Source organism: Salmo trutta, chromosome 36 (assembly GCF_901001165.1).
Source record: "Salmo trutta chromosome 36, fSalTru1.1, whole genome shotgun sequence".
Lineage (NCBI taxonomy): Eukaryota > Metazoa > Chordata > Actinopteri > Salmoniformes > Salmonidae > Salmo > Salmo trutta.
In genome coordinates, this window is record NC_042992.1 from 34,355,026 (window position 1) to 34,379,483 (window position 24,458).

The window sequence follows — 24,458 nt, forward strand, 5'->3', positions numbered from 1 at the left end:
AGCTATGGTATGCCCTAACGAACACGACCCAAATGTATCTAGTTACAGTACCTCTGATTGGGTGAATAATATATGCAGTGCATCCAATCTAATGGAGCTGATTGGACATACAGTAAGGCCTAAAATACAGTTAAAGACTTAACACATACAACCCTATGAGATATGGTTAATAAAACTCTGCATTTCATCGTCACCGCTGTGTCATAGCATCAGCATGGTCGAGAGCCTTCTATTACAGGCTCTGGATCTGGCCTGGTTCAGCAGGTACTTCCTGTTAATATACTGGCCTGTAAGGTCTCCATATCAATGCAGTTGCCATTTTGGAGGTCTCATTGTTTTCTGTGGAATGGGGGTTGCCCACTGAGAAAGTCACATTGCATCATTTTCAGACATTTTGTTATCAAAAGAGGGCGGTGATGCTAAGTTAAATGTACACAAAGACACTTACAATACTTGAAGGTCCCCTCAGACTTAAGTCAGTGCTGACTTCACAATAAGTGGCATTGATGTTCTGAAAATGGGGGGGGGGGGGGGGGGGGCTAGAACATTAAAAAAATACCTGGCTCAGGTATAGACAAAACAAAATGGTTAAAATCGTGATTGAACTTGATTCATAGGAGAAAAGTCAGAATTTGACCAATTCTGCTGATAAGTGGCCTTAAATGAACTTCAATAGGCCTCTGTTACTCATTATATCAAAGTGATAAATTAATAAATAAATACTCCATATAAATACATATTATCCACTGGCCAGACCCAGTTTGCTGTACAAAATGTACCTCCCATTCTTATAATACAATATAGGAATAATCTTTGTTAGAAGTCTTCCAGTTTGCCTCTCTAGTAGCTAAATTCAAACTTTGTCTCCTCTTTTAAAAAAAATGCAAGTTGGGAGTGTTGTGATGCTCATAAATATTCATATCATTACATAAAACTCTGCTTCTCTCCCTCTCTCTGGTTCTCAGGTCTACCAGAAGTCTCGGCGGTGGTAAGCGTCTGGGTCACAGTACTTGGTCACCACCACCCTGTTGGCAAACTTCCTGCCTGTCAGCGCCTGCATGGCCTTCTGGGAGTCAAACAGGGTCATGAACTCCACAAAGATCTGAGAGAGGGAAAGAAAAGGATAGGAGAGTAGGTGAATAGCCATTCTGTATGGAACCAGACAACCATGTTAAATGTAATTCTACAGCAATCAACTATGATAAATATTTACACATACACAAAGGGCTTATTGCATTGGAAACTATTATCTTAAGCCTAGGCAAAAGTGATATGTTATAAAATGCTTGTTTGATGGAAGGTGAAAGGCAAATTTCTTCAAGGAATACATTTTTCTATTCAAATATTTTTTACCCCCCTTTTTCTCCCCAATTTCATGATTACAATCTTGTCTCATCGCTGCAACTCCCCAATGGGCTCGGGAGAGGCGAAGGTCGAGTAATGCGTCCTCCGAAACATGACCCGCTTAACAGCGCTTCTTAACACCCGCTTGCTTAACCCGGAAGCCAGCTGCACCAATGTGTCAGAGGAAACACCGTTTAACTGACGACCGAAGTCAGCCTGCAGGCGCCCGCCACAAGGAGTCGCTAGAGCATGATGAGCCAAGTAAAGCCCCCCCGGCCAAACCCTCCCCTAACTCAGACGACGCTGGGCCAATTGTGCGCTGCCCTATGGGACTCCGGGTCAAGGCTGGTAATGACATAGCCTGGGATCGAACCCAAGGCTGTAGTGACGCCGCAACACTGCGATGCAGTGCCTTAGACCGCTGCGCCACTCGGTAGGCCAGGGAATTCAATCATTTAACCTGAACTGAACGGATTCACTTTAAAACTGTACAATTTCAGAATGCACACCACACAAACTCCTCAAATCACTGCAACAAACACCCCCATGTATCATGACCCCTCATCCCCTCCCATCTTAACATCCAGGTACTCCTTTACCCCTCCCCTTGCTCATCTCACCTTCCCAGTGCCTGGGACCTCCAGGCCATCCACAGGCTGGGGGATCTCAATGCTCTTCACCTGGCCGTACTTGCCGCACTCATCCCGGACGTCCTCCACGATCTCCTCGTACTCCTCGTCATCCAGCAGCTCCTCCACAGCCACCATGTTCATCAGGCAGAGGACCTCAGTGGGTAGGCCACCCAGCGAAGCCATGGAGGTGGGCATCAGGCCTGGCACCTGAAGGGTCACCGGGGTCTGGTTCATACCCGTCTGATGGGGGAAGGGTGGGGAGAGGTGTTGGTGATTGGGAAGGTGGGAAGGTTGAAAGAACATGAGCACTTTTAGAAAACCAATCAACACCTTGATTGTCCTGCTGGAAAAAACAATCCTCCACCAAATTTCACAGTGGATGCGAGACACTGTGGCTTGTAGGCCTCTCCAGGTCTCGCACCCACTGTACAATTTGGTGGTGGATCGGTGATGATCTGGGGGTGCTTCAGCAAGGCTGAAATTGGGCAGATTTGTCTTGGTGAAAGACGCATGAAACAACCCACGTACAAGGTTATCCTGGAAAAAAACTTGCTCCTTCTGCTCTGACAATGTTCCCCAACTCTGAGGATTGGTTTTTCCAGCAGGACAATGCTCCATGCCACACAGCCAGGTCAATCAAGGTGTGGATGGAGTGTGATCAAGTGGAAGATGGATGGTCACAAGCCATCAAACAAAGCCGAGCTGCTTGAATTTTTGCGCCAGGAGTGGCATAAAGTCAACCAACATCAATGTGAAAGACTGGTGGAGAGCATGCCAAGACGCTTGAAAGCTTTGATTGAAAATCAGGGTTATTCCACCAAATATTGATTTCTGAACTCTTAAGATAACAGTAATGTGTTAAAAAATGAATATGAACTTATTTTCTTGACATTATTCAAGGTCTGACAACACTTTTTTTTGACCAGTTGTCATTTTCTGCAAATAAATGCTCTAAATGACATTATTTTTGGGGGGAATTTGGGAGAAATGTCAGTAGTTTATAGAATAAAACTAAAATGTTAATTTTACCCAAACACATACCAAAAATAGTAAACCAGAGAAACTGATAATTTTGCAGTGGTCTCTGTATATAGAGAGTTGTATATACACACTACTGTTCAAAAGTTTGGGGTCACTTAGAAATGTCCTTGTTTTCCATGAAAAAATACATGAAATAAATTGTAAAATTAATAGAAAATAGTCAAGACATTGTCATGGTTATAAATAATGATTTTTAATTGAAATAATAAAAGTGTCAAATAATGAAATAATCCTCCATTTGCAGCAACTACAGCCTTGTAGACCTTTGGCATTCTAGTTGTCCATTTGTTGAGGTGATCTGCAGAGATTTCACCCCATGCTTCCTGAAGCGCCTCCCACAAGTTGGATTGGCTTGCTGGGCACTTCTTTCGTACCATACTGACAAGCTGCTCCCACAACAGCTCAATAGGGTTGAGATCCGGTGACTGTGCTGGCCACTCCATTATAGACAGAATACCAGCTGACTGCTTCTTCCCTAAATAGTTCTTGCATAGTTTGGAGCTGTGCTTTAGGTCATTGTCCTGTTGTAGGAGGAAATTGGCTGCAATTAAGCGCTGTCCACAGGGTATGGCATGGCGTTGCAAAATGGAGTGATAGCCTTCCTTCTTCAAGATCCCTTTTACCCTGTATAAATCTCCCACTTTACCACCACCAAAGCACCTCCAGACCATCACATTGCCTCCACCATGCTTGACAGATGGCGCCAAGCACTCCTCCAGCATCTTTTCATTTTTTATGTGTCTCACAAATGTTCTTCTTTGTGATCTGAACACCTCAAACTTATATTCGGCTGTCCATAACACTTTTTCCCAATCTTCCTCTGTCCAGTGTCTGTGTTCTTTTGCCCATCTTAATCTTTTCTTTTCATTGGCCAGTCTGAGATATGGCTTTTTCTTTGCAACTCTGCCTAGAAGGCCAGCATCCCGGAGTCGCCTCTTCACTGTTGACATTGAGACTGGTGTTTTGTGGGTACTATTTAATGAAGCTGCCAGTTGAGGACTTGTGAGGCGTCTGTTTCTCAAACTAGTGTAATGTTCTTGTCCTCTTGCTCAGTTGTGCACCGGGGCCTCCCACTCCTCTTTCTATTCTGGTTAGAGCCAGTTTGCTCTGTTCTGTGAAGGGAGTAGTAACTAGCCTCTCAAAGCACTTCATGATGACAGAAGTGGGTGCTACGGGGCAATAGTCATTTAGTTCAGTTACCTTTGCATTTTTGGGTATGGTGGACATCTTGAAGCAAGTAGGGACAGCAGACTGGGATAGGGATAGATTGCATATGTCCGTAAACACTCCAGCCAGTTGGTCTGCGCATGCTCTGAGGATGTGGCTAGGGATGCCATCTGGGCCGGAAGCCTTGCAAGTGTTAACGCGCTTAAATGTTTTACTCACATCGGCCACGGAGAACGAGAGCCCACAGTCCTTGGGAGCGGGCCGCGTCGGTGGCACTGTGTTATCCTCAAAGCGGGCGAAGGTGTTTAGCTCATCTGGAAGCAAGACATCATTGTTCGTAATGCGTGATTATCTGTGACCCTGCCACATACATCTCATGTCTGAGCCATTGAATAGTGACTCCACTGTCTCGGAACGGACGTTTTGCCTGTTTGATTGCCTTACAGAGAGAATAACTACACGGTTTGTATTCGACCATATTCCCAGTCACCTTGCCATGGTTGAATGCTGTGGTTTGCGCTTTCAATTTTGCACAATAACAACAAAACAATCTTGAAGCATGGATTCCGATTGGTCAGACCAGCATTGAATAGACCTTAGCACGGGTAGGAGGAGCAAAATTGAGTCATGATCTGATTTGCCGAAGGGAGGGCGGGGGGAGGGCCTTGTAGGCATCTCGAAAAGGCGAGTAGTTCTCCCATCTCCACAGAGGAACTCTGGAGCTTTGTCAGTGACCATCGGGTTCTTGGTCCCCTCCCTGACCAAGGCCCTTCTCACCTGATTGCTCAGTTTGGCCGGGCGGACAGCTCTAGGAAGAGTCTTGGTGGTTCCAAACTTCTTCCATTTAAGAATGATGGCGGCTACTGTGTTCTTGGGGACCTTCAATACTCCAGACATTTTTTGGTACCCTTCCCCAGATCTGTGTCTCGACACAATCCCGTCTCTGAGCTCTACGGAAAATTCCTTCGACGTCATGGCTTGTGTGCCTTTCCAAATCATGTCCATTCAATTGGATTTACCACAGGTGGACTCCAATCAAGTTTTAGAAACATCTCAAGGATGATCAACGGAAACAGGATGCACCTGAGCTCAATTTCAAATATCATAGCAAAGGGTCTGAATACTTGTGTAAATAAGGTATGTTTTTTTTTTTAATATAAACTAGTAAAACATTTAAAAAAAACTGTTTTCGCTTTGTCATTATGGGGTATTGTGTGTAGATTGATGAAGGAAAAAAATGTATTTCGGCTGTAACGTAACAGAATTTGGAAAAAGTCAAAGGGTCTGAATACATTCCGAATGCACTTTGTGTGTGTGTGTGTGTGTGTGTGTGTGTGTGTGTGTATATTTACAGTACCAGTCAAAAGTTTGGACACGCCTACTCATTCAAGGGTTTTTCTTCATTTTTTACATTGTAGAATAATAGTGAAGACATCAAAACTATGAAATAACACATATGGAATCATGTAGTAACCAAAGAAGCCCCCCTTTGCCTTGATGACAGCTTTGCACACGCTTGGCATGTTCTCCCAGATTTTGTGCCTTACTTACTCACACATTTTTCCCTCATTCCGTCTTCCATTTCGAAACATTTTCTACCGTATGCTCCTTTTGAACAGCACCCAGTTGTAAAGTGTGCCTCTACTTGTAGTCTATCATCTCTGCTACTCACCAGAGCTGCGTTCTTGGCCCCAACACTGGCTCTCTGGACCAGGAGCTTCTTGTCCCCCAGCTGCATCCCATTCAACCCTGCAATTGCCTGAGACAGCAAACAGAGTTAGAACAGAGGGATGCATCACAATAGTCTAAATTAGTTTCCTATCCACATCTCCTTTCCTACAACAGCGCTGATCTGCTAAGGCTGGATGGGTGACAGCAATATGGAAGACGACTACTATGAGATTGGCTTTCACCTGGCCAGGTATATCAGATCAGTGCGGATTAAAGACAGACAGACAGACAGGGTAGCCACTTTGCACTTTTGACATGCAGCCCAAGAGTATGTGACCTTATGTTAATCTCATATCTATAACAAGAAACATATTGCACACAGCAATACAGGTGCAATATCTGACACTGACCTGGTCGTTCAAATTGACGTCCACATATTCACAGAAGGCGTAGCCCTTGGAGAGGGCCGTGGCGCTGTCTTTGACCAGGTTGAAGGCCTTCAGAGGGCCAAAGGAGGTCAATAGCTCTTTTACCTGGGGGGGGGGGGGGTTTGTGAAGACAGGAAAACACAAACAATTAACAAAATAATACGAGGGGATGGATTGCTCTATCAGTAATATTGTCTGAACTAAAACAAATTAATTTTGAACCTTGATGATTAACAAAAATAAACAGTAGTATGAAATGTATTGATCATGCTAGAGACTTAGAAAGGACTTCAATAAGTTAGAAAGGACTGACCTGATCATCATTAAGATAATTTGGCAAGCCACCGATGAAGAGTTTGTGGGCTGAGTCTGGCACCACAGTTGAAACCACCCCTAATCCAAGCAACAGTGAGAAATAGGCTTGAGACATTTTCTATTGAAATCAGAGGATTCAACTGGGTCAACAATCTTTTGAAAGACCCACCTGGTACATAGACACTGGGGCTCTCACTCATGCCGGGCAGGGGCTGGTAGTCGTGAGGCCGTCTGATCTTCAGGCTCTGACCCTGGAAGATGATGCCGTCAAAGGCCATGGCCTGGGTCGTCTCGTCCACCGAGCGGAACTGGAACAGGTAGAGAGAAGGTCAACATTATGACGTGCTATTGTAGAAGCATGCAGAACACAAAGATACTTCCGCACTCAGCATGGCAACTGTTAGCGGGTAATGCAAGTTAGCTAATAACTGCCATCCATGATCTACATGTATTTTATGCCATTTCATTTTTATACTAAATACATTTTAGTTGAGCACACACCTCGAGGAAGGCAAAGTTCTTGTCCTGGTTTATCTGCACAGCTAGAACAGGGTTGCCAGGGGCCTGGGTGAGTCCGCCAAGGCACATCTGGGCATTGAAGAAATCCATCATTGCCTCCTATTGACACAACATGGACGATCACTTATACGTTTTGCAGTGGGGAAGGCAGAAGTATGTAGAAGGCTCTCGACCAGGCTGATTCTATGACACAGAGTTATTTTTTAACCATATCGCATAGGGTTGAGGCGTTAGTCTTTAACTGTATTTTAGGCTTTATGTCCGATCAGCTACGATGAACAAACGCAACATGCAACAATTTCAGCTAATTGAAATAAATTGATTAGGCTCTAATCTATGGATTTCACATGACTAGGAATACAGACATGCATCAGTTGGTCACAGATACCTTTAAAAACAAAAGTAATCCCAAACATGCTCAATCGGTGACATGTCTGGTGAGTATGTAGGACATGGAAGAACTGGGACATATTCAGCTTCCAGAAATTGTTTACAGATCCTTGCGACATCGGGCTGTGCATGATCAAGCTGAAACATGAGTTGATGGCGCCGGAAGAATGGCACGGCAACGAGCCTCAGGATCTTGTAACGGTATCCATGTGCATTCAAATTGCCATCCATAAGATAGAATTGTGTTTGTTGTCCATAACTTATGCCTGCCCATACCATAACCCCACCGCCACCATAGGGCACTCTGTTCACAACGTTGACATCAGCAAACCGCTGGCCCACACGACACCTGCCTGATACAGTTGAAACTGGGATTCATCCATGAAGTGCACATTTCTCCATCAAAGGTGAGCATTTGCCCACTGAAGTCGGTTACAACGCCAAACTGCAGTCAGGTCAAGACCCTGGTGAGGACGACGAGTACTAAGATGAGCTTCCCATAGACTGTTTCTTAAAGTGCAGAAATTCTTCAGTTGTGAAAACCCACAGTTTCATCAGCTTTCCGTGTGGCTGGTCTCAGACAATCGAGCAGGTATAGAAGCCTAATGTGAAGGTCTTGGGCTGGCGTGGTTACACGTGGTTTGTGGTTGTGAGGCCGGTTGGAGGTACTGCCAAATTCTCTAAAAACAATGTTGGAGGTGGCTTATGATAGAGAAATGAACCTTCCATTCTCTGGCAACAGCTCTGGTGGACATTCCTGCAATCTGCATGCCAATTGCACGCTCCCTCAAAACTTGAGACATCTGTGGCATTGTGTTGTATGACAAAACTGCACATTTTAGAGTGGCCTTTTAGGTGCACCATTTTAATTATCATGCTGTTTAATCAGCTTCTTGATATGCCACACCTGTCAGGTGGATGGATTATTGTGACAAAGGAGAAATGCTCACTAACAGGGATGTTAACACATTTGTGCACAACATTTTAGAGAAATAAGTTTTATGTGCATATGGAAAATGTTAGGGATATCTTATTTCAGCTCATGAAACCAAGACTTTACATGTTGCTTTTATATATTTGTTAGGCTACAGTTGAAGTCGGAGGTTTACATACACTTACGTTGGAGTCATTAAAACTCGTTCTACAACCACTCCACACATTTCTTGTTAACAAACTATAGTTTTGGCAAGTTAGTTAGAACATCTACTTTGTGCATGACACAAGTACTTTTTCAAAAATTATTTACAGACAAATTATTTCACTTATAATTAACTATCACAATTCCAGTGGGTTAGAAGTTTAAATACACTAAGTTGACTGTGCCTTTAAACAGCTTGGAAAATTCCAGAAGATTATGTCATGGCTTTAGAAGCTTCTGATAGGCTAATTGACATCATTTGAGTCAATTGGAGGTGTACCTGTGGATGTATTTCAAGGCCTACCTTCAAACTCTGTGACTCTTTGCTTGACATCATGGGAAAATCAAAAGAAATCAGCCAAGACCTCAGAAAAAAAATGTAGACCTCCACAAGTCTGGTTCATCCTTTGGAGCAATTTCCAAACGCCTGAAGGTACCACGTTCATCTGTACAAACAATAGTACACAAGTATAAACACCATGGGACCACGCAGCCGTCATACCGCTCAGGAAGGAGACGCGTTCTGTCTCCTAGAGTTGAACGTACTTTGGTGCGAAAAGCGCAAATCAATCCCAGAACAACAGCAAAACACTGTGTGAAGATACTTTTGTACCTGTTTCCTACAGCATCTATATCCACAGTAAAACGAGTCCTATATCGACATAACCTGAAAGGCTGCTCAGCAAGGAAGAAGCCACTGCTCCAAAACTGCCATAAAAAAAGCAAAATACGGTTTGCAACGGAACATGGGAACAAAGATCGTACTTTGAGAAATATCCTCTGGTCTGATGAAACAAAAATATAACTATTTGGCCATGATGCCCATCGTTATGTTTGGAGGAAAATGGGGGATGCTTGCAAGCCGAAGAACACCATCCCAACCGTGAAGAACGGGGTTGGCAGCATCATGTTGTGGGGGTGCTTTGCTGCAGGAGGGACTGGTGCACTTCACAAAATAGGTGGCATCATGAGGAAGAAAAATGATGTCAATATATTGAAGCAACATCTCAAAACATCAGTCAGGAAGTTAAAGCTTGGTCGCAAATTGTTCTTCCAAATGGACAATGAACCCAAGCATACTTCCAAAGTTGTGGCAAAATGGCTTAAGGACAACAAAGTCAAGGTATTGGCCATCACAAAGTCCTGATCTCAATCCCATAGAAGATTTGTGGGCAGAACTGAGAAAGCGTGTGTGAGCAAGGAGGCCTACAAACCTGACTCAGTTACACCAGCTCTGTCAGGAGGAATGGGCTAAAATTAACCCAACTTATTGTGGGAAGCTTGTGGAAGGCTACCCGAAACGTTTGACCCAAGTTAAACAATTTAAAGGCAATGCTACCAAATACTAATTGAGTGTATGTAAACTTCTGACCCACTGGGAAGGTGATGAAATAAATAAAAGCTGAAATAAACCATTCTCTCTATTATCCAGACATTTCACATTCCTAAAATAAAGTGGTGATCCTAACTGACCTAAGGGAATTTTTACTAGGATTAAATGTCAGGAACGTGAAACTGAGTTTAAATTTATTTGGCTAAGGTGTATGTAAACTTCCGACATCAACTGTACATTAGATAGGGTGAATAATATTTGCAGTGCATCCAATCAGTAACTGGATCTGAAATGGATAAATCTGGTTGTGTTCTTTACGGCACACTACAGCTATTTGTCAACTGTTGCATTGACTTCACTTGCTATGGTAGCTGATGTGCATTGTCATCAGCATATACAGAGAAACAGGCTTCACTCAGAGCCAATGGCAAGTCATTAGTAAAGATTGGTGGGAAAAAAAACATCAGTCTGCTTCATGTGAATTATATACACTTTTCACACCATCATGCCAACCCAAACCGTACTGCAACTATGTTGAATGCTTAACCAGGCCAGCACAGTACCGCTCAGCTTGGCTCTGCTCAGTAGTGTGGAAAGGGTAGCAGTTTCCCCATTACCTACCTCTGTGATGCCAAACGGTATGTTGCCTACGTAGAGCCTTCTGGCCTGCCTGGTCATTTGGCTGCCCACCACGGGTACAGAGGTGGGGGCGGGGGGCAGCCCCTCTGGAGTTATCATGGTGGGCAGCAGGGCCGTGGCTGGGATCTGGCCAGCAGCTGGGAGAGGAACATGGACTCAAGTTAGATATGAGTCTAACGGAGACGAAATACTCAGCTCCTTCCATGACATTGGCTGACCAAGGGAATTCAGGTGAAAGCTATGATCCCTTATTGAAGTCACTTGTTAAATCCACATCAAAGAGTAGATGAAGGGAAGGTGACAGATAAAAGAAGAGTTTAAGCCTTGAGACGTGGATTGTGTGCCATTTAGAGGGTGAAGTGGGCAAGACAAGATTTAAGTGCCTTTGAACGGGGTATGGCAATAGGTTCCAGGCGCACCGGTTTGTGTCGAGAACTGCAACGCTGGTGGCTTTTTCACTCAACAGTTTCCCGTGTATATCAAGAATGGGTCCACCACCCAAAGGACATTTGGGGGGGGGGGGGGGGGGCAGTAGCAATATTAAGAAGGTGTTCTTAATGTTTTGTACACTCAGTGTATGACTATATACAGTGCATTCATAAAGTACTCAGACCCCTTCACTTTTTCCACAATTTGTAACGTTACAACCTTATTTTTTTCCCTCATCAATCTACACACATTACCCCATAATGACAAAGTAAAAACAGATTTTTTGAAATGTTGGCAAATATATTTAAAAAAAATGTAATATTACGTTTACATAAGTATTCAGACCCTTTACTCAGTACATTGTTGAAGCACCTTTGGCAACGATTACAGCCTCGAGTCTTCTTGGGTATGACGCTACAAGCTTGGCACACCTGTATTTGGGGAGTATCTCCCATTCTTCTCTGCAGATCATCTCAAGCTCAGGTTGAGAGACTTGTCCCGAAGTCACTCCTGCGCTGTCTTGGCTGTGTGCTTAGGGTTGTTTTCCTGTTGGAAGGTGAACCTTCGCCCCAGTCTGAGGTGGTTCCAAACTTATTCCATTTCAGAATGATGGAGGCCACTGTGTTCCACTGTGTTCAATGCTGTAGAAATGTTTTGGTACCCTTACCCAGATCTGTGCCTTGACACAATCCTGTCTCGGACCTCAACGGACAATTCCTTCAACCTAATGGCTTGGTTTTTGCTCTGACATGCACTGTCAACTGTGGGACCTTACATAGTGTGTGCCTTTCCAAATCATGTCCAATCAATTGAATTTACCACAGGTGGACTGCACTCACATTGTAGAAACATCTCAAGGATGATCAATGGAAACAGGATGCACCTGAGCTCAATTTCAAGTCTCATAGAAAAGGGTCTGAATACTTTTGTAAATAAGGTATTTCTGTTTTTTATTTTTAATAAATGTGCAAATGTCTAAAAACCTGTTTTCGCTTTGTCATTATTGGTATTATTGTGTGTAGATTAAATTTAAGAAAATCCTTATCAATGTAATCAATTTTAGGATATGGCTGTAACATAACAAAATGTGGAAAAAGTCAAGGGTTCTGAATACTTTGCGAATGCATTGTATTTCCGTACAGTTGAAGTCGGAAGTTTACTTACACTTAGGTTAGAGTCATTAAAACTTGTTTTCAACCACTCCACAAATGTCTTGTTAACAAACTGTAGTTTTGGCAAGTCGGTTAGGACATCTAATGTGGGCTTGACACAAGTAATTATTCCAACAATTGTTTACAGACAGATTATTTTACTTATAATTCACTGTATCACAATTCCAGTGGGTCAGAAGTGTACATACACTAAGTTGACTGTGCCTTTAAACAGCTTGGAAAATCCCAGAAAATGATGTCATGGCTTTAGTAGCTTCTGATAGGCTAATTGACATAATTTGAGTCAATTGAAGGTGTACCTGTGGATGTATTTCAAGGCCTACCTTCAAACTCAGTGCCTCTTTGCTTGACATCATGGGAAAATCAAAAGAAATCTGCCAAGACCTCAGAAAAAAATTGTAGACCTCCACAAGTCTGGTTCATCCTTTGGGAGCAATTTCCAAATGCCTGAAGGTACCACGTTCATCTGTACAAACAATAATACGCAAGTACAAGCACCATGGGACCACGCAGCTGTCATACCGCTCAGGAAGGAGACGTGTTCTGTCTCCTAGAGATGAACGTACTTTGGTGCGAAAAGTGCAAATCAATCCCAGAACAACAGCAAAGGACCTTGTGAAGATGCTGGAGGAAACGGGTACAAAAGTATCTACATCCACAGTAAAACGAATCCTATATCGACATAACCAGAAAGGCCGCTCAGCAAGGAAGAAGCCACTGCTCCAAAACCGCCATAAAAAAGCCAGACTACCGTTTGCAACTGCACATGGAGACAAAGATCGTACTTTTTTGAGAAATGTCCTCTGGTCTGATGAAACAAAAGTAGAACTGTTTGGCCATAATGACCATCATTATGTTTGGAGGAAAAAGGGGGAGGCTTGCAAGCCGAAGAACACCATCCCAGCGTGAAGCACGGGGGTGGCAGCATCATGTTGTGGTGGTGCTTTGCTGCAGGAGGGACTGGTGCACTTCACAAAATTGATGGCATCATGAGGCAGAAAAATTAAGTTGAAATATTGAAGCAACATCTCAAGACATCAGTCAGGAAGTTAAAGCTTGGTCGCAAATGGGTCTTCCAAATGGACAATGACCCCAAGCATACTTCCAAAGTTGTGGCAAAATGGCTTAAGGACAACAAAGTCAAGGTATTGGCCATCACAAAGCCCTGACCTCAATCCTATAGAACATTTGTGGGCAGAACTGAAAAAGCATGCAAGAGCAAGGAGGCCTACAAACCTGACTCAGTTACACCAGCACAGTCAGGAGGAATGGGACAAAATTCACCCAACTTATTCTGGGAAGCTTGTGGAAGGCTACCCGAAACGTTTGACCCAAGTTAAACAATTTAAAGGCAATGCTACCACATACTAATTGAGTGTATGTAAACTTCTGACCCACTGGGAATGTGATGAAAGAAATAAAAGCTGAAATAAATCACTCTACTATTATGACATTTCACATTTTTTAAATAAAGTGGTGATCCTAACTGACCTAAGACAGGGAATATTTACTAGGATTAAATGTCAGGAATTGTGAAAAACTGAGTTTAAATGCATTTGGCTAAGGTGTATGTAAACTTCCGACTTCAACTGTATATGTATTAAGTGAGAGAGGGACTGAGTTGAATACTTTCATACAAAATCGCATTAACAGCCTTTTCTTTTGAGCAAAAATAATACGGACCATGATGTGACACTATTATAGTGAGTGCTGACAAGTACTGACAAACTGACCCTGCATAGCCTTGTACTGCAGGGGGGTGATATGCTCGAAGCCTGGTGCTGGGACATCCCAGTACTTCCTCACTTTCTTCTTCTTCTCTCTGTGCAGAGCTGGAGAGCGACTGCAGGAGAGAGACAGGAGGGGACAGGAGAGATGGACATATAGCCTTGCAATGCAGAGACCGTGTGGACGGAGGTTAATGGATAGCTCAAAAGTTGGGAACCAATGGGATATAAAAAAAACATTTTGGATTGATAGTTATAACACATTCCTCTTAGAACTCTACCTGGCATCTACATGCTCCCACTTGTATATGGTTTAAACATTACACATTTACCATAATATAAGGCCTGATTTCAAAGCAAGCCTCTGACCATTATAGATTCAAGTAGTCTCCCCTTACCTTGACCTTGTTTGTATTAGGAACCATTCTAACATTAGAACACTCAACAACCACCAAGTATATTACTTAACAGATGGACAGCCGACTCATAATTAGCAGTTCAAAGTTGATAGTGTCATGCACGTCACTGTCTGCTGTAATACTGTACCTCACAACAGTCTCTTGGGATTGTTTTTGAGTCTGTATGCTGAAATAACAGTTGAAACAAGGGTATTCCGTTTATTATTGCATAAAGGTGGGGAAAGAAATAGTTGAAACCAGTCAATGATCCACAGAAAGCTATTCAATCATTTCAAATACTTGTACAGTATCCACCTGCGCCTGTGTCGACGACGTTCCTTGCTATCGCTGCGGCTTTCCCTGCTCTTCCTCCTTTCCCGGCACCTCTTCTTCCTCTCTCGGCTGAGACTGCGGGACGGGGTACGCCACCCATGCCGATTCTCCTTGTCCCGCTCTGAAGGGGGAAAGAGGGAGGAAGAGGAGGCGAGCAGGGGAGAGTCACAGTGACTAAGTCACAGGATCCTTTAGTTGCAGCAGGAGAGAAAAATCCTTATGCATTCTGCTTTAAAAAAAGTCATATGCACAAGTATATGCTGATACTCCTGTTATAGCTAACGTTAGAGTTAAAAGGCAATTGCCATTCACGCTATCAATATGCAGAGAAAGCACATCTGTGACACTATTCCCTGATTCTACATTGCATAAATGTGTCCTGGTCTAGTAGCCTTTATATAAGCTAACTGATGGTGAGCGTGGTGCAGTTAATAAGAGCAAAAGTCATGGACAAGGTCCCAATTCTTTTTTTCTTTCGCTCCCGAAAACCCCCACTAATCAGGCAGATGTAACTAGCTATTCTGTGACGGCTAGCGGGTCAATCAGTCCCTTTTGTCGTACATTGCGAGCAGACGTGCCAGCATGTGAGTCTGTATGTGTCATAAATTAATATTGTTTTGGTAAACAAATCATCGGCCTAGTGCAAGCAGCTAGCTGACAGCAATGTAGTGACAGCGGGCTACTGGTATGCTAGCTGGTAAAATGAACCATTACTATAGGATGAATGGGCAACACTCACCTTTCTTATTTTCAGTCAACAATCTCTCGAATTCATCAAAATCCGACATTTTAGGCCTAGATTGGATGACTTATCTTGTTAGTTTAGCTACCAAGGCTACAAATAAACACAGCTTGTTTGAATCAAGACTGGACACAGGAAATTAGGACGCCCTCTGTCGGCATGGAATAATACTGATCTAGTGTGTGTGCGGAACAGAGGAATTCTGGAACATTTTTCAGAGGCCAGTTAAAAAGACAGACATATTTCTTAAATGTAATATCTAGGAAGACAGATACCAACTACTAAAACGCATAACTGCATTTTGCGCAAACAATGTTTTTTATTGTACAGCAGATGGGTTACACTGCTTTCACTGACCTCAATATACTATCGAAACGTGGGGAAAAAATGTCAATAAATACATAAATTAACAAAATAATATTGTAGCTGTGGATCAGGAATTAACAAATGGTTCAACAATGAAAACAAATAAACATGTACAGGTGGAGTTTCTTTAAACCCACGGCTCAGAACGGTGTGCCTGTCCATTAACTGTCTTTACCATCAAAACAACATTCGATGTATGCTCAAATTCTTCACATTTTCCATTAATTTGGACTCCGCAAACTTGTAGAAAATATTTCCCTGAATGGCAGTCATCTACAAAAACTAGCAGGGCTCTCAAAGGAAGGAATACAGTGTCTGCAGTATGTCAGTGCTTCTACCATTCATGAATCATGCAGAAAGTCACACCGCAGATCATTCTGCTGTGCCACCTGACAATGAAAGATAGCCATGAATCAAAGACTATAAAAACTTAATTTAATTACCATGAACAGCATCTCCAACCAGCAGATGACTCAGGATGGAGCCAACATTATTTTTCTATGTAACTGCTGTAACAGGCTACGTCACAAAATTATCCAGTGTGTGGCTTTTAGTCAATACAGTGACAGACTACAACCTTTTACACAAATTCCAGCTCTCTTTCCTTGCAAAAAAACAAACAATCTATGATGGGTAAACAGATATCTCGCTCAGCAACAAAAAACTCCTCTTGGTGCCCCAATGCAGTAATCCTGCAATTAGCCCTTTAGAAAATGATTCAAACACAATGAATGTGATACTTCAAAAGAGGTAAAAAATAAATACAAAAAATTAATTATAACTTCTGAAACTAGAGCCAAATGGCTCTTAACGAAGCCTTACAGCCTTTGGTATGTGACTCCCCATGAAGGTCAATAACTTTTCAGTCTACCTTCCCTCCATGTCTAAACTTATAGGAGGAAAGGACCTTCCATTAGTTTCTGAACCTGTAGGAGATAGGCAGAAGCAGGTGGTTCTTCTTCATGGCTGCCACTTTGGCGTGCATGGGCTCGTCCAGGGCCTTGTAGCAGCGGCGGGCGTAGTCTAGGAGCTTCTCCTTGGAAGACTCAAACTCGCCCACCTCGGCCACCTTCTCTGGGGCTACCAGCAGCAGCTCGGCGATGGGGGATGTGGAGGCCATAGTGTTGCGGTCCACCCGGTGGACCTGGAAGGCCTTGGACATGCTTCTCAGGCGCTGGTAGGTGAGGAGGATCTTCTGGTACCGATGGAGCACACCGTCAGGATCTTTCACTGAAGGAGAGCAGCCATTTTAGTTAGCAGTTGATAGGAATTTCCCCCAAGATTGTGATAAGGAAACAATTTTTCCCAACATACAATTGAATATTATGACGCAGCAGACAAATGCACCGGGCATAGGAAATAAACTATGACTTGATTACCTCTTTGTCTTTCCTTGCCTCGAGTAATCCGGAAAACTCGTCTCATTTTCATTCTTGGCTCCCCACCATTCTTGGATCCCTTTTTCTTGGACATCTTCTCATCCGATGAATCGTCCTCCTCTTCCACTTCCTCTTCCTCCATATAACCGTCTTCCTCAAAGTACTTATCTTCTTCGATCACACGCACCTCCTGTTTTACTGGATTGGGGGGAAATGGGGGGGGGGGGGCAGTGACAAAATGTATCCTCGTACACGTCAAGACACTAGATGACGGTTGACACTAAAGCCCAGCTTAAGCTATATGATTCTCCCACTCCTAAAAAGCCATCCCACCCAAAATCTATTCTGCTTCCCTCTCACCAGGTACTCTGCTGCTACATGTGTGAGGTTGGCTCTGGACGTGTTTCCGTAGCATTCCAGACCTAGTGGTCATGGGTGAAGGAGGAGGGCTTGGAGCTCTCTCTGGTGGAGGTTTCAGAGTAGTGTAGTTCAGACTAGTGTGCTGGGATTCGGGATAAACATCTAACAAAGAGGGGAGAGGATAATCGATTTTTAAACGAGTTCCAATTTTGAACTAATTTTTTCCCCTCTACCTCAATTTCCCTCTCTCCATGTATCGGCCTATATAGTTGTGTATTCACTTGTATATTTTTCCAAACAGTGCACTAAATAGAAAGCGTGACTAGATAAGAAACAGTGCTTCAATTGAACGTACAGTCAAGTACTAACCCACTGGGCACACACTGGTTGAATCAACGTTGTTCAATGAAATCACATTGAACCAACCTGGAATAGATGCTGAATTGACATCTGTGCCCAGTGGGAAGTCAGTAGAAAAGTGCTCCCCACCCACAACCCCCCAGTCTTTACGGTTGCTCTCCGGCGTCCTCATGGAGGAGACAAAGCGGTCCAGCTGGCAGCGCAGGAAGTTGCGTTCCTCCTCCAGGTCCTCGATGCGCTTCTGCAGCCACGAATTCTTCTCCAGGGACACACAAAGGTGGGTGCGCAGGTTGGTGATCAGCATGAACGGGCTGTAGTGCGGAGGCATTTCAGAAGCCGACTCTGGAAGGGGGCAGTTCATTATTTGACTGTTTGAGGCATTGGTCATACATGGGTAGGCCCTGAGAAGTTATTGACCACCTGACTTATGACACCATAATTACATTATTAATATAGTTGATTAAGGTAGCAAGAGGTGATTATGCAGGGCACTATTCATGAGGGATGGTAGTTTAATTACCTCCACCCTCCAGGTGAATGGAATTTCTATCCAATTAGTGACAATCAATAAACTGTAGATCACTTTGCTCGGGTTTGAGTAGCCCTGAACTATCTGACATTGTCATGATAGGAGAACACATTTATCAGGGGTTGCTTAACTTACTAATATTCTGTATGAGAGACAGGTAAAATGGTTAATACAGAAGTCTGGTTGTTACCCAACACCCCCCCCCCCAAAAATGTATCTGTCTGACTGGTATTATGCACAAATGTACCTTCCAAAATCTGCTCACTCTGGTTCAGATAGGCAGACCGGCCCTGGTTCTCCTCAAAGGGGAAGGAGACTTCATATTCATCCACAACATTATACAGACCTTCAGGGACCACAGTCAATGGTAGTGACACATGAGTGACACATAATAAAAAATTATGTCATTTGATAAATATACTGTTTAAATGAAAGTGCATCGAGTAAGCCAATTCTGCTTTTAAACATTTGCAAAGTAAATGCAGTAATTTTGTAAAATAACAATACAGGCTATTCGGAGGAGGAAGACAAATGAAAGTACCTGTTGCATTCCTCGTGCTTGTCCGATCCGTCATCCTTCGTGGGTTGAGTGCTGTTCTGCAAATCTGTAATACATATGGCAACATTGTAACATTATAATAAGCACCATCGTGGATCATACGTTAAGAAACGTGTTGAAACAGTCATTAGTCCGTCGAGACGGTGATGTCACCAGCTGTAAAACAATTAAGGTACCCCCAATGCGATTTCGCCACATAAGTGGTATCAAATAAGTTCACCTGCTCCGAAATTGCTTGCACAAAGCTGAACTGTAGCTAATCAATGTAGAATGCAATACGAATACAGGTTAAAAACAACTTATGTTCTGGCATGAAAGGTCAGCGAATGGTTTGTATTAGTTGTTACCTCGTTCTTCAAAAAGAGCCGCAAGTTAATAAGCAAGTTAATAACCATCCGTTTCCCATCAGGTGAAATGGGGTGAATTCGACAGCTTTTCTAATCGAGCCACGTGCGTAATTACTGCGTAGGGGGTGTAACGCTTCGGACTTCCTCTTCGATGGCTAATGAGAATGTATAATAATTACAGTGAAACTAATCTAATACCTACTTCATCGTGTCTTCAAATAACCTACATCAGCTACTGCATTTGCATCTTATAGCCGACCATGAGAATCATTTCATATTTTTTTTTGCATACTGTATGTGGGAGGAGCTCAGGTGAGATTGTGGGAGGGGATAAAATAGTTTTTGAGAAAACACAAAAAAAATTAAAGATGGGTTGGAATTCGACAATTCCGGGAGAATACAAAACTTGGCCAGGTAGACAATTATTTTTTCTAATAAATAACGGCATTAAAAGGTGTCGGAGTCAACATCAGTGTCACCTGGGCCAATTAAAAACAAAAAGTGTAAAACATGACAAAGCGCATCTAAACCTCAGTCTACCGACTATCAAAATTATGTTTAACAATATATTCTGCCTAGCCTTACTATTTTCTTTGTTGCTTTGGAGTGAAAATGTAATTAGTTTGGATATGCTGGGATTATAAAATAGTACCTTCCCACAGGGCACAGTTTTGATTTACATTTGGTTGAGTTGTCAACTAACGAGAATTCAACGTGAATTCAACCAACAATTTCACCCTTTCGTTGGATTTATTTTAAAAGTTGGGTGAAAAAAATACGAAATTCTCTTACTTTGATTACATTTTGCAATTCTACACAGTTTTCCACGTTGATTCAACGTCATTACATATACTTTTTGGGTTGAAATGAAGTGGAAACAACGTTGATTAAACCAGTTTTTGCACTGTGGATTCCTTATACCATACAAACATTGTGTTTACATTTTTGTTACCTAATACCAACCACTTTTATTTCCCACTCATGTAGATGATAAATTATATTTAGCCTTTCATATTCCCTAGCATTTATTTACATTTTTTTTGTGTCAGATTTCTGATTCCCTCACTCATTCAGGTGTGACCATGGGGCTTTGTGATGGCCTGTCCCACTGTAAATGGACTTGTGCTGATGGACTTGCTGGGTGGCGCCGCCTTGCTGGTGGGAGTCTTTGTCCCTCTGGATGTCAAAGGCAGAGACTTTGGGGATCTCCTGGTGTACACAGGGGCACTGTTCGTGCTCATGTCTCTGGGTGCTGTGGTACAGCGGCAACATTGACGGCCTTGCCTCCAGCAAAGAGCTGGGCCACATTGGCACCACTCTGAACCGACTGGCCCGCATCCTCAGCCGCAAGATGCATATCCATCGCCCCAGGGGACCTTGTGGCTGTCCATAAAAACAGGTAAGTTACTTATCGGGACTTAAATAATGGGTTATAGGCCCAAACATATTCTAAATTATACATACAGTATAGGGCTCATCTGGGAAAGAGACGGCATGATTCCCTGTTAAAATAAAGGTTCAATATTATAAATACATGCCAAGACATGCTAATTGTGATGCATCTACTCTGCAACATGTAAAATAATGACATGCAATTGATCTGTAACCTCTCGTTCTCTGCCTCTTCTTTCAATAGGCTTTCCATCTTCACACTGGTGGGTGGATGCCAGACATGGATCAATTACCCCCCAATCTCCCCTCACATTGAACCACTTCAATAGTTATTGTTCTAGTGCAGTATTTTACATTTTCTTCTGAGACTTGAGTCCAGCAGTATTAGTGTTTGATGGGTAATAATAGCAGTGTTTTATGCCAAAGGGTTGACTGCACTCACCTAACATGTATTTCCCCTGTATAGGGGCGGCAGGTAGCCTAGTGGTCAGCGCGTTGGACTTGTAACTGAAAGGTTGCAAGATCAAGATTTTGGGACCGTTTCTACAGTGAACTGTAGATAGAGTCAAACAGATTTATTCTCAGGTCCCCACAAGGAGAGTATGTACATTATGTACCAGTAGACCTGTTTGGACTGACACTCTTATTCAACCAAATCACACAGCATACATTTAAACACACTTAAGAACTTGGATACACACAATGCATATTCCATCGCAGAGATACACCAATGCAAGTATCTATGGTGACTAAGCATGGGAGAGAAAATGGGCTCTCCTGGAAGAAGAGAAAATAGATTTGTTCTGTCAAATGTAGAGTTTTTTTTAACTTGTGTTCTATAAGAGGGCAACTCTGGTCCAGGAGGGCCAGCCGCAATGTGTGCAGAGTTTTGTTCTAGCTCACAATCAACACCTGATTTAATTAATTAATGATGGTCTTCAATTTAATCATGGCCTAAAATTAAGATCTAATCCGGTATTTAAGAGCTGGAACAAAAGCCTGCAGTCTGTGGTCCGCCGGTAGCAGAGTTAACCTGCCTATATAGCCTGTCCTGCCCGGGCTTGTTTGTTCCATGTTCCATTGTTGTGATCTAATTGCCAGCTCTTTTCATACCCCTCACTATATTTATCATGGCATGTATCTGACATACAGACATGGCATGGCCATTAGATCGCTTTGGCACCGCTTCGTCCTGGCATAAACCATCACTTTAACCTCTCCTCCCTCTGTCTCTTCGTCAATCAAAAGATCCCTTCATTAGCACGGTCGGCCCGCCACCCACTAGGCCTAAACCTTAATTTAGAGTGAAGGTTAGATTGTATTCGGTCTTGGGGCAGCAGCTTTACTGGCTCAGAGAGTTGAGGGGGCTGTTGAAACACTTAAACACAAGTATAGATCCAGCCCAGGGGAAAAAAACACTCTTTAAAATAGGAATGGATGGACAAAACAAGTGGGGGTGAATGTGTGTCAGGCCAGGGAGATCCCAATGGATAAGGTGTGTGTGGAGAAAGTGGAATGTGAGGACTAGACTATAGCTGAAGAGTGGCACTATGCCAACCTCTTTTAAGGCGATCTGGAGCTATGCCTCTGTCAGTGGGTGTTCTGGCCATCTGTCACGGGTGTCATATGAATTGGACCAAAACGCAGCGGGAATATGTATACTCATCTTCTTTTTTATTGAAGAAAGAAAACAAAAATAAACACGTATACAAAAACAACGACGAAACAGTCCTGTAAGGCTACTAGGCTAAACAAAGAACAACTACCCACAAAAACCCCATGAAAAACACCCTTACTAAATAGGACCTTGAATTAGAGGCAACGAGGAACAGCTGCCTCCAATTGAAGTTCAAAACAATAAACTAGACATAGAAATAGAAAAAATAGAAAATAGAACATAGAAATACAAAACATAGAACACAACCCAAAAACCCCGACAACACAAAACAAACACACCCCTGCCACGTCCTGACCAAACTACGAGAACAAATAACCCCTTAACTGGTCAGGACGTGACACCATCTGAACCTTTAAGTAGTTTGATTTCATTCACAGGTTAATTGGGGGACTGATGTTAACACACATGTCTTGGCGCCAGTCTTTCCAGGGGTCTCTCCTTGATGTGGTTGAGAAAATGTAATCAATGTTAAAGGTATTTCAGTACCTGGCATCATTTAAATTAAATTCAAACAACTTTATTTTCCCCCTTAGGACAATTCTATAAGTGATATAGTGGGGCTTCACACATACAGCGCATTCGGAAAGTATTCAGACCCCTTGACTTTTTCCACATGTTGTTACATTACAGCCTTATTCTAAAATTTATAAAATAGTTTTTCCCCTCATCAATCTACACACAATACCCCATAACGACAAAGTAAAAAATAGTATCACATTAACATAAGTATTCAGACCCTTTACTTTGTTGAAGCACCTTTGCAGATCCTCTCAAGCTCTGTCAGGTTGGATGGGGAGCGTCGCTGCTCAGCTATTTTCAGGTTTCTCCAGAAATGTTCGATCGGGTTCGAGTCCGGGCTCTGGCTGGGCCACTCAAGGACATTCAGAGACTTGTCCCGAAGTCACTCCTGTGTTGTCTTGGCTGTGTGCTTAGGTTTGTTGTCCTGTTGGAAGGTGAACCTTCACCCCAGTCTGAGATCCTGAGCACTATGGAGCAGGTTTTCATCAAGGATCTCTGTACTTTGCTCTGTTCATCTTTCCCTCCATCCTGACTAGTCTTCAAGTCCCTGCCGCTGAAAAACATCCCGACAGCATGATGCTGCCACCACCATGCTTCACCATAAGGATGGTGCCAGGTTTCCTCCAGACGTGACGCTTGGCATTCAAGCCAAATAGTTACATCTTGGTTTCATCAGACCAGAGAATCTCGTTTCTCATGGTCTGAGTCTTTAGGTGCCTTTTGGCAAATTCCAAGCGGTCTGTCATGTGCCTTTTACTGAGGAGTGGCTTCCGTCTGGCCACTCTACAATAAAGATTGTAAAGTGGTTGTTCCACTGGATATCATAAGGTGAATGCACCAATTTGTAAGTCGCTCTGGATAAGAGCGTCTGCTAAATGACTTAAATGTAAATGTAAATGTAAAGGCCTGATTGGTGGAGCGCTGCAGAGATAGTTGTCCTTCTGGAAGGTTCTCCCTTCTCCACAGAAGAACTCTGGAGCTCTGTCAGAGTGACCATTGGGTTCTTGGTCACTTCCCTGACCAAGGCCCTTCTCCCGCGATTGCTCAGTTTGGCCGAGCGGACAGCTCTAGGAAGAGTCTTGGTGATTCCAAACTTCTTCCATTTAAGAATGATGGAGGCCACTGTGTTCTTGGGGACCTTCAAAGGTGCAGACATTTTTTGGTACCCTTCCCCAGATCTGTGCCTTGACACAATCCTGTCTCGGAGCTCTACGGATAATTTGTTCGACCTCATGGCTTGGTTTTTGCTCTGACATGCACTGTCAACTGTGGGACCTTATATAGACAGGTGTGTGCCTTTCCAAATCAATTTCGAGTCTCATAGCAAAGGGTCTGAATACTTATGTAAATAAGTAATTTTTGTTTTTTATTTTGAATACATTTGAAAACATTTCTAAAAAAACTGTTTTTAATTAGTCATTATGGAGAGTTGTGTGTAGATTGATGAGGGAAAAAATATATTTGATCGATTTTAGAATAAGGCTGTAATGTAACAAAATGTGGAAAAAGTGAAGGGGTCTGAATACTTTCCGAATGCACTGTGCAACAAAC

The 24,458-nt window shown here is 43.0% G+C and overlaps 2 protein-coding genes across 7 annotated transcripts; both read right to left on the reverse strand.

Moving 5' to 3' along the window:
* Positions 1 to 953: 953 nt before the first annotated feature.
* Positions 954 to 15,581, reverse strand: LOC115176173 (splicing factor U2AF 65 kDa subunit). Its single transcript, XM_029736026.1, has 12 exons — positions 15,416 to 15,581; positions 14,659 to 14,797; positions 14,492 to 14,530; positions 13,952 to 14,061; positions 10,600 to 10,754; positions 7,100 to 7,216; positions 6,768 to 6,906; positions 6,597 to 6,676; positions 6,266 to 6,388; positions 5,857 to 5,943; positions 1,965 to 2,216; positions 954 to 1,102 (listed from the first exon to the last, which is right to left on the reverse strand). Exons 1-12 carry the CDS (start codon positions 15,462 to 15,464, stop codon positions 968 to 970), a joined length of 1,425 nt encoding a protein of 474 aa, XP_029591886.1. The 5' UTR covers positions 15,465 to 15,581; the 3' UTR covers positions 954 to 967.
* A 132-nt stretch (positions 15,582 to 15,713) lies between these two features.
* Positions 15,714 to 19,621, reverse strand: ccdc106b (coiled-coil domain containing 106b). 6 transcript variants are annotated; one of them, XM_029736050.1, is made up of 7 exons: positions 19,521 to 19,621; positions 18,954 to 19,017; positions 18,660 to 18,758; positions 18,034 to 18,225; positions 17,524 to 17,685; positions 17,164 to 17,361; positions 15,714 to 17,014 (listed from the first exon to the last, which is right to left on the reverse strand). In XM_029736050.1, the coding sequence occupies exons 2-7, from the start codon at positions 18,985 to 18,987 to the stop codon at positions 16,698 to 16,700; spliced, it is 1,002 nt and encodes a 333-aa protein (XP_029591910.1). In that variant the 5' UTR covers positions 18,988 to 19,017; positions 19,521 to 19,621; the 3' UTR covers positions 15,714 to 16,697. The 6 variants fall into 6 exon arrangements, with proteins under 6 accessions (XP_029591910.1, XP_029591912.1, XP_029591911.1 ...); XM_029736052.1 differs by lacking the exon at positions 19,521 to 19,621 and adding an exon at positions 19,319 to 19,409 and having other exon boundaries at positions 18,660 to 18,708; XM_029736051.1 differs by lacking the exon at positions 19,521 to 19,621 and adding an exon at positions 19,319 to 19,409 and having other exon boundaries at positions 18,660 to 18,711.
* Between the last annotated feature and the right edge of the window lie 4,837 nt (positions 19,622 to 24,458).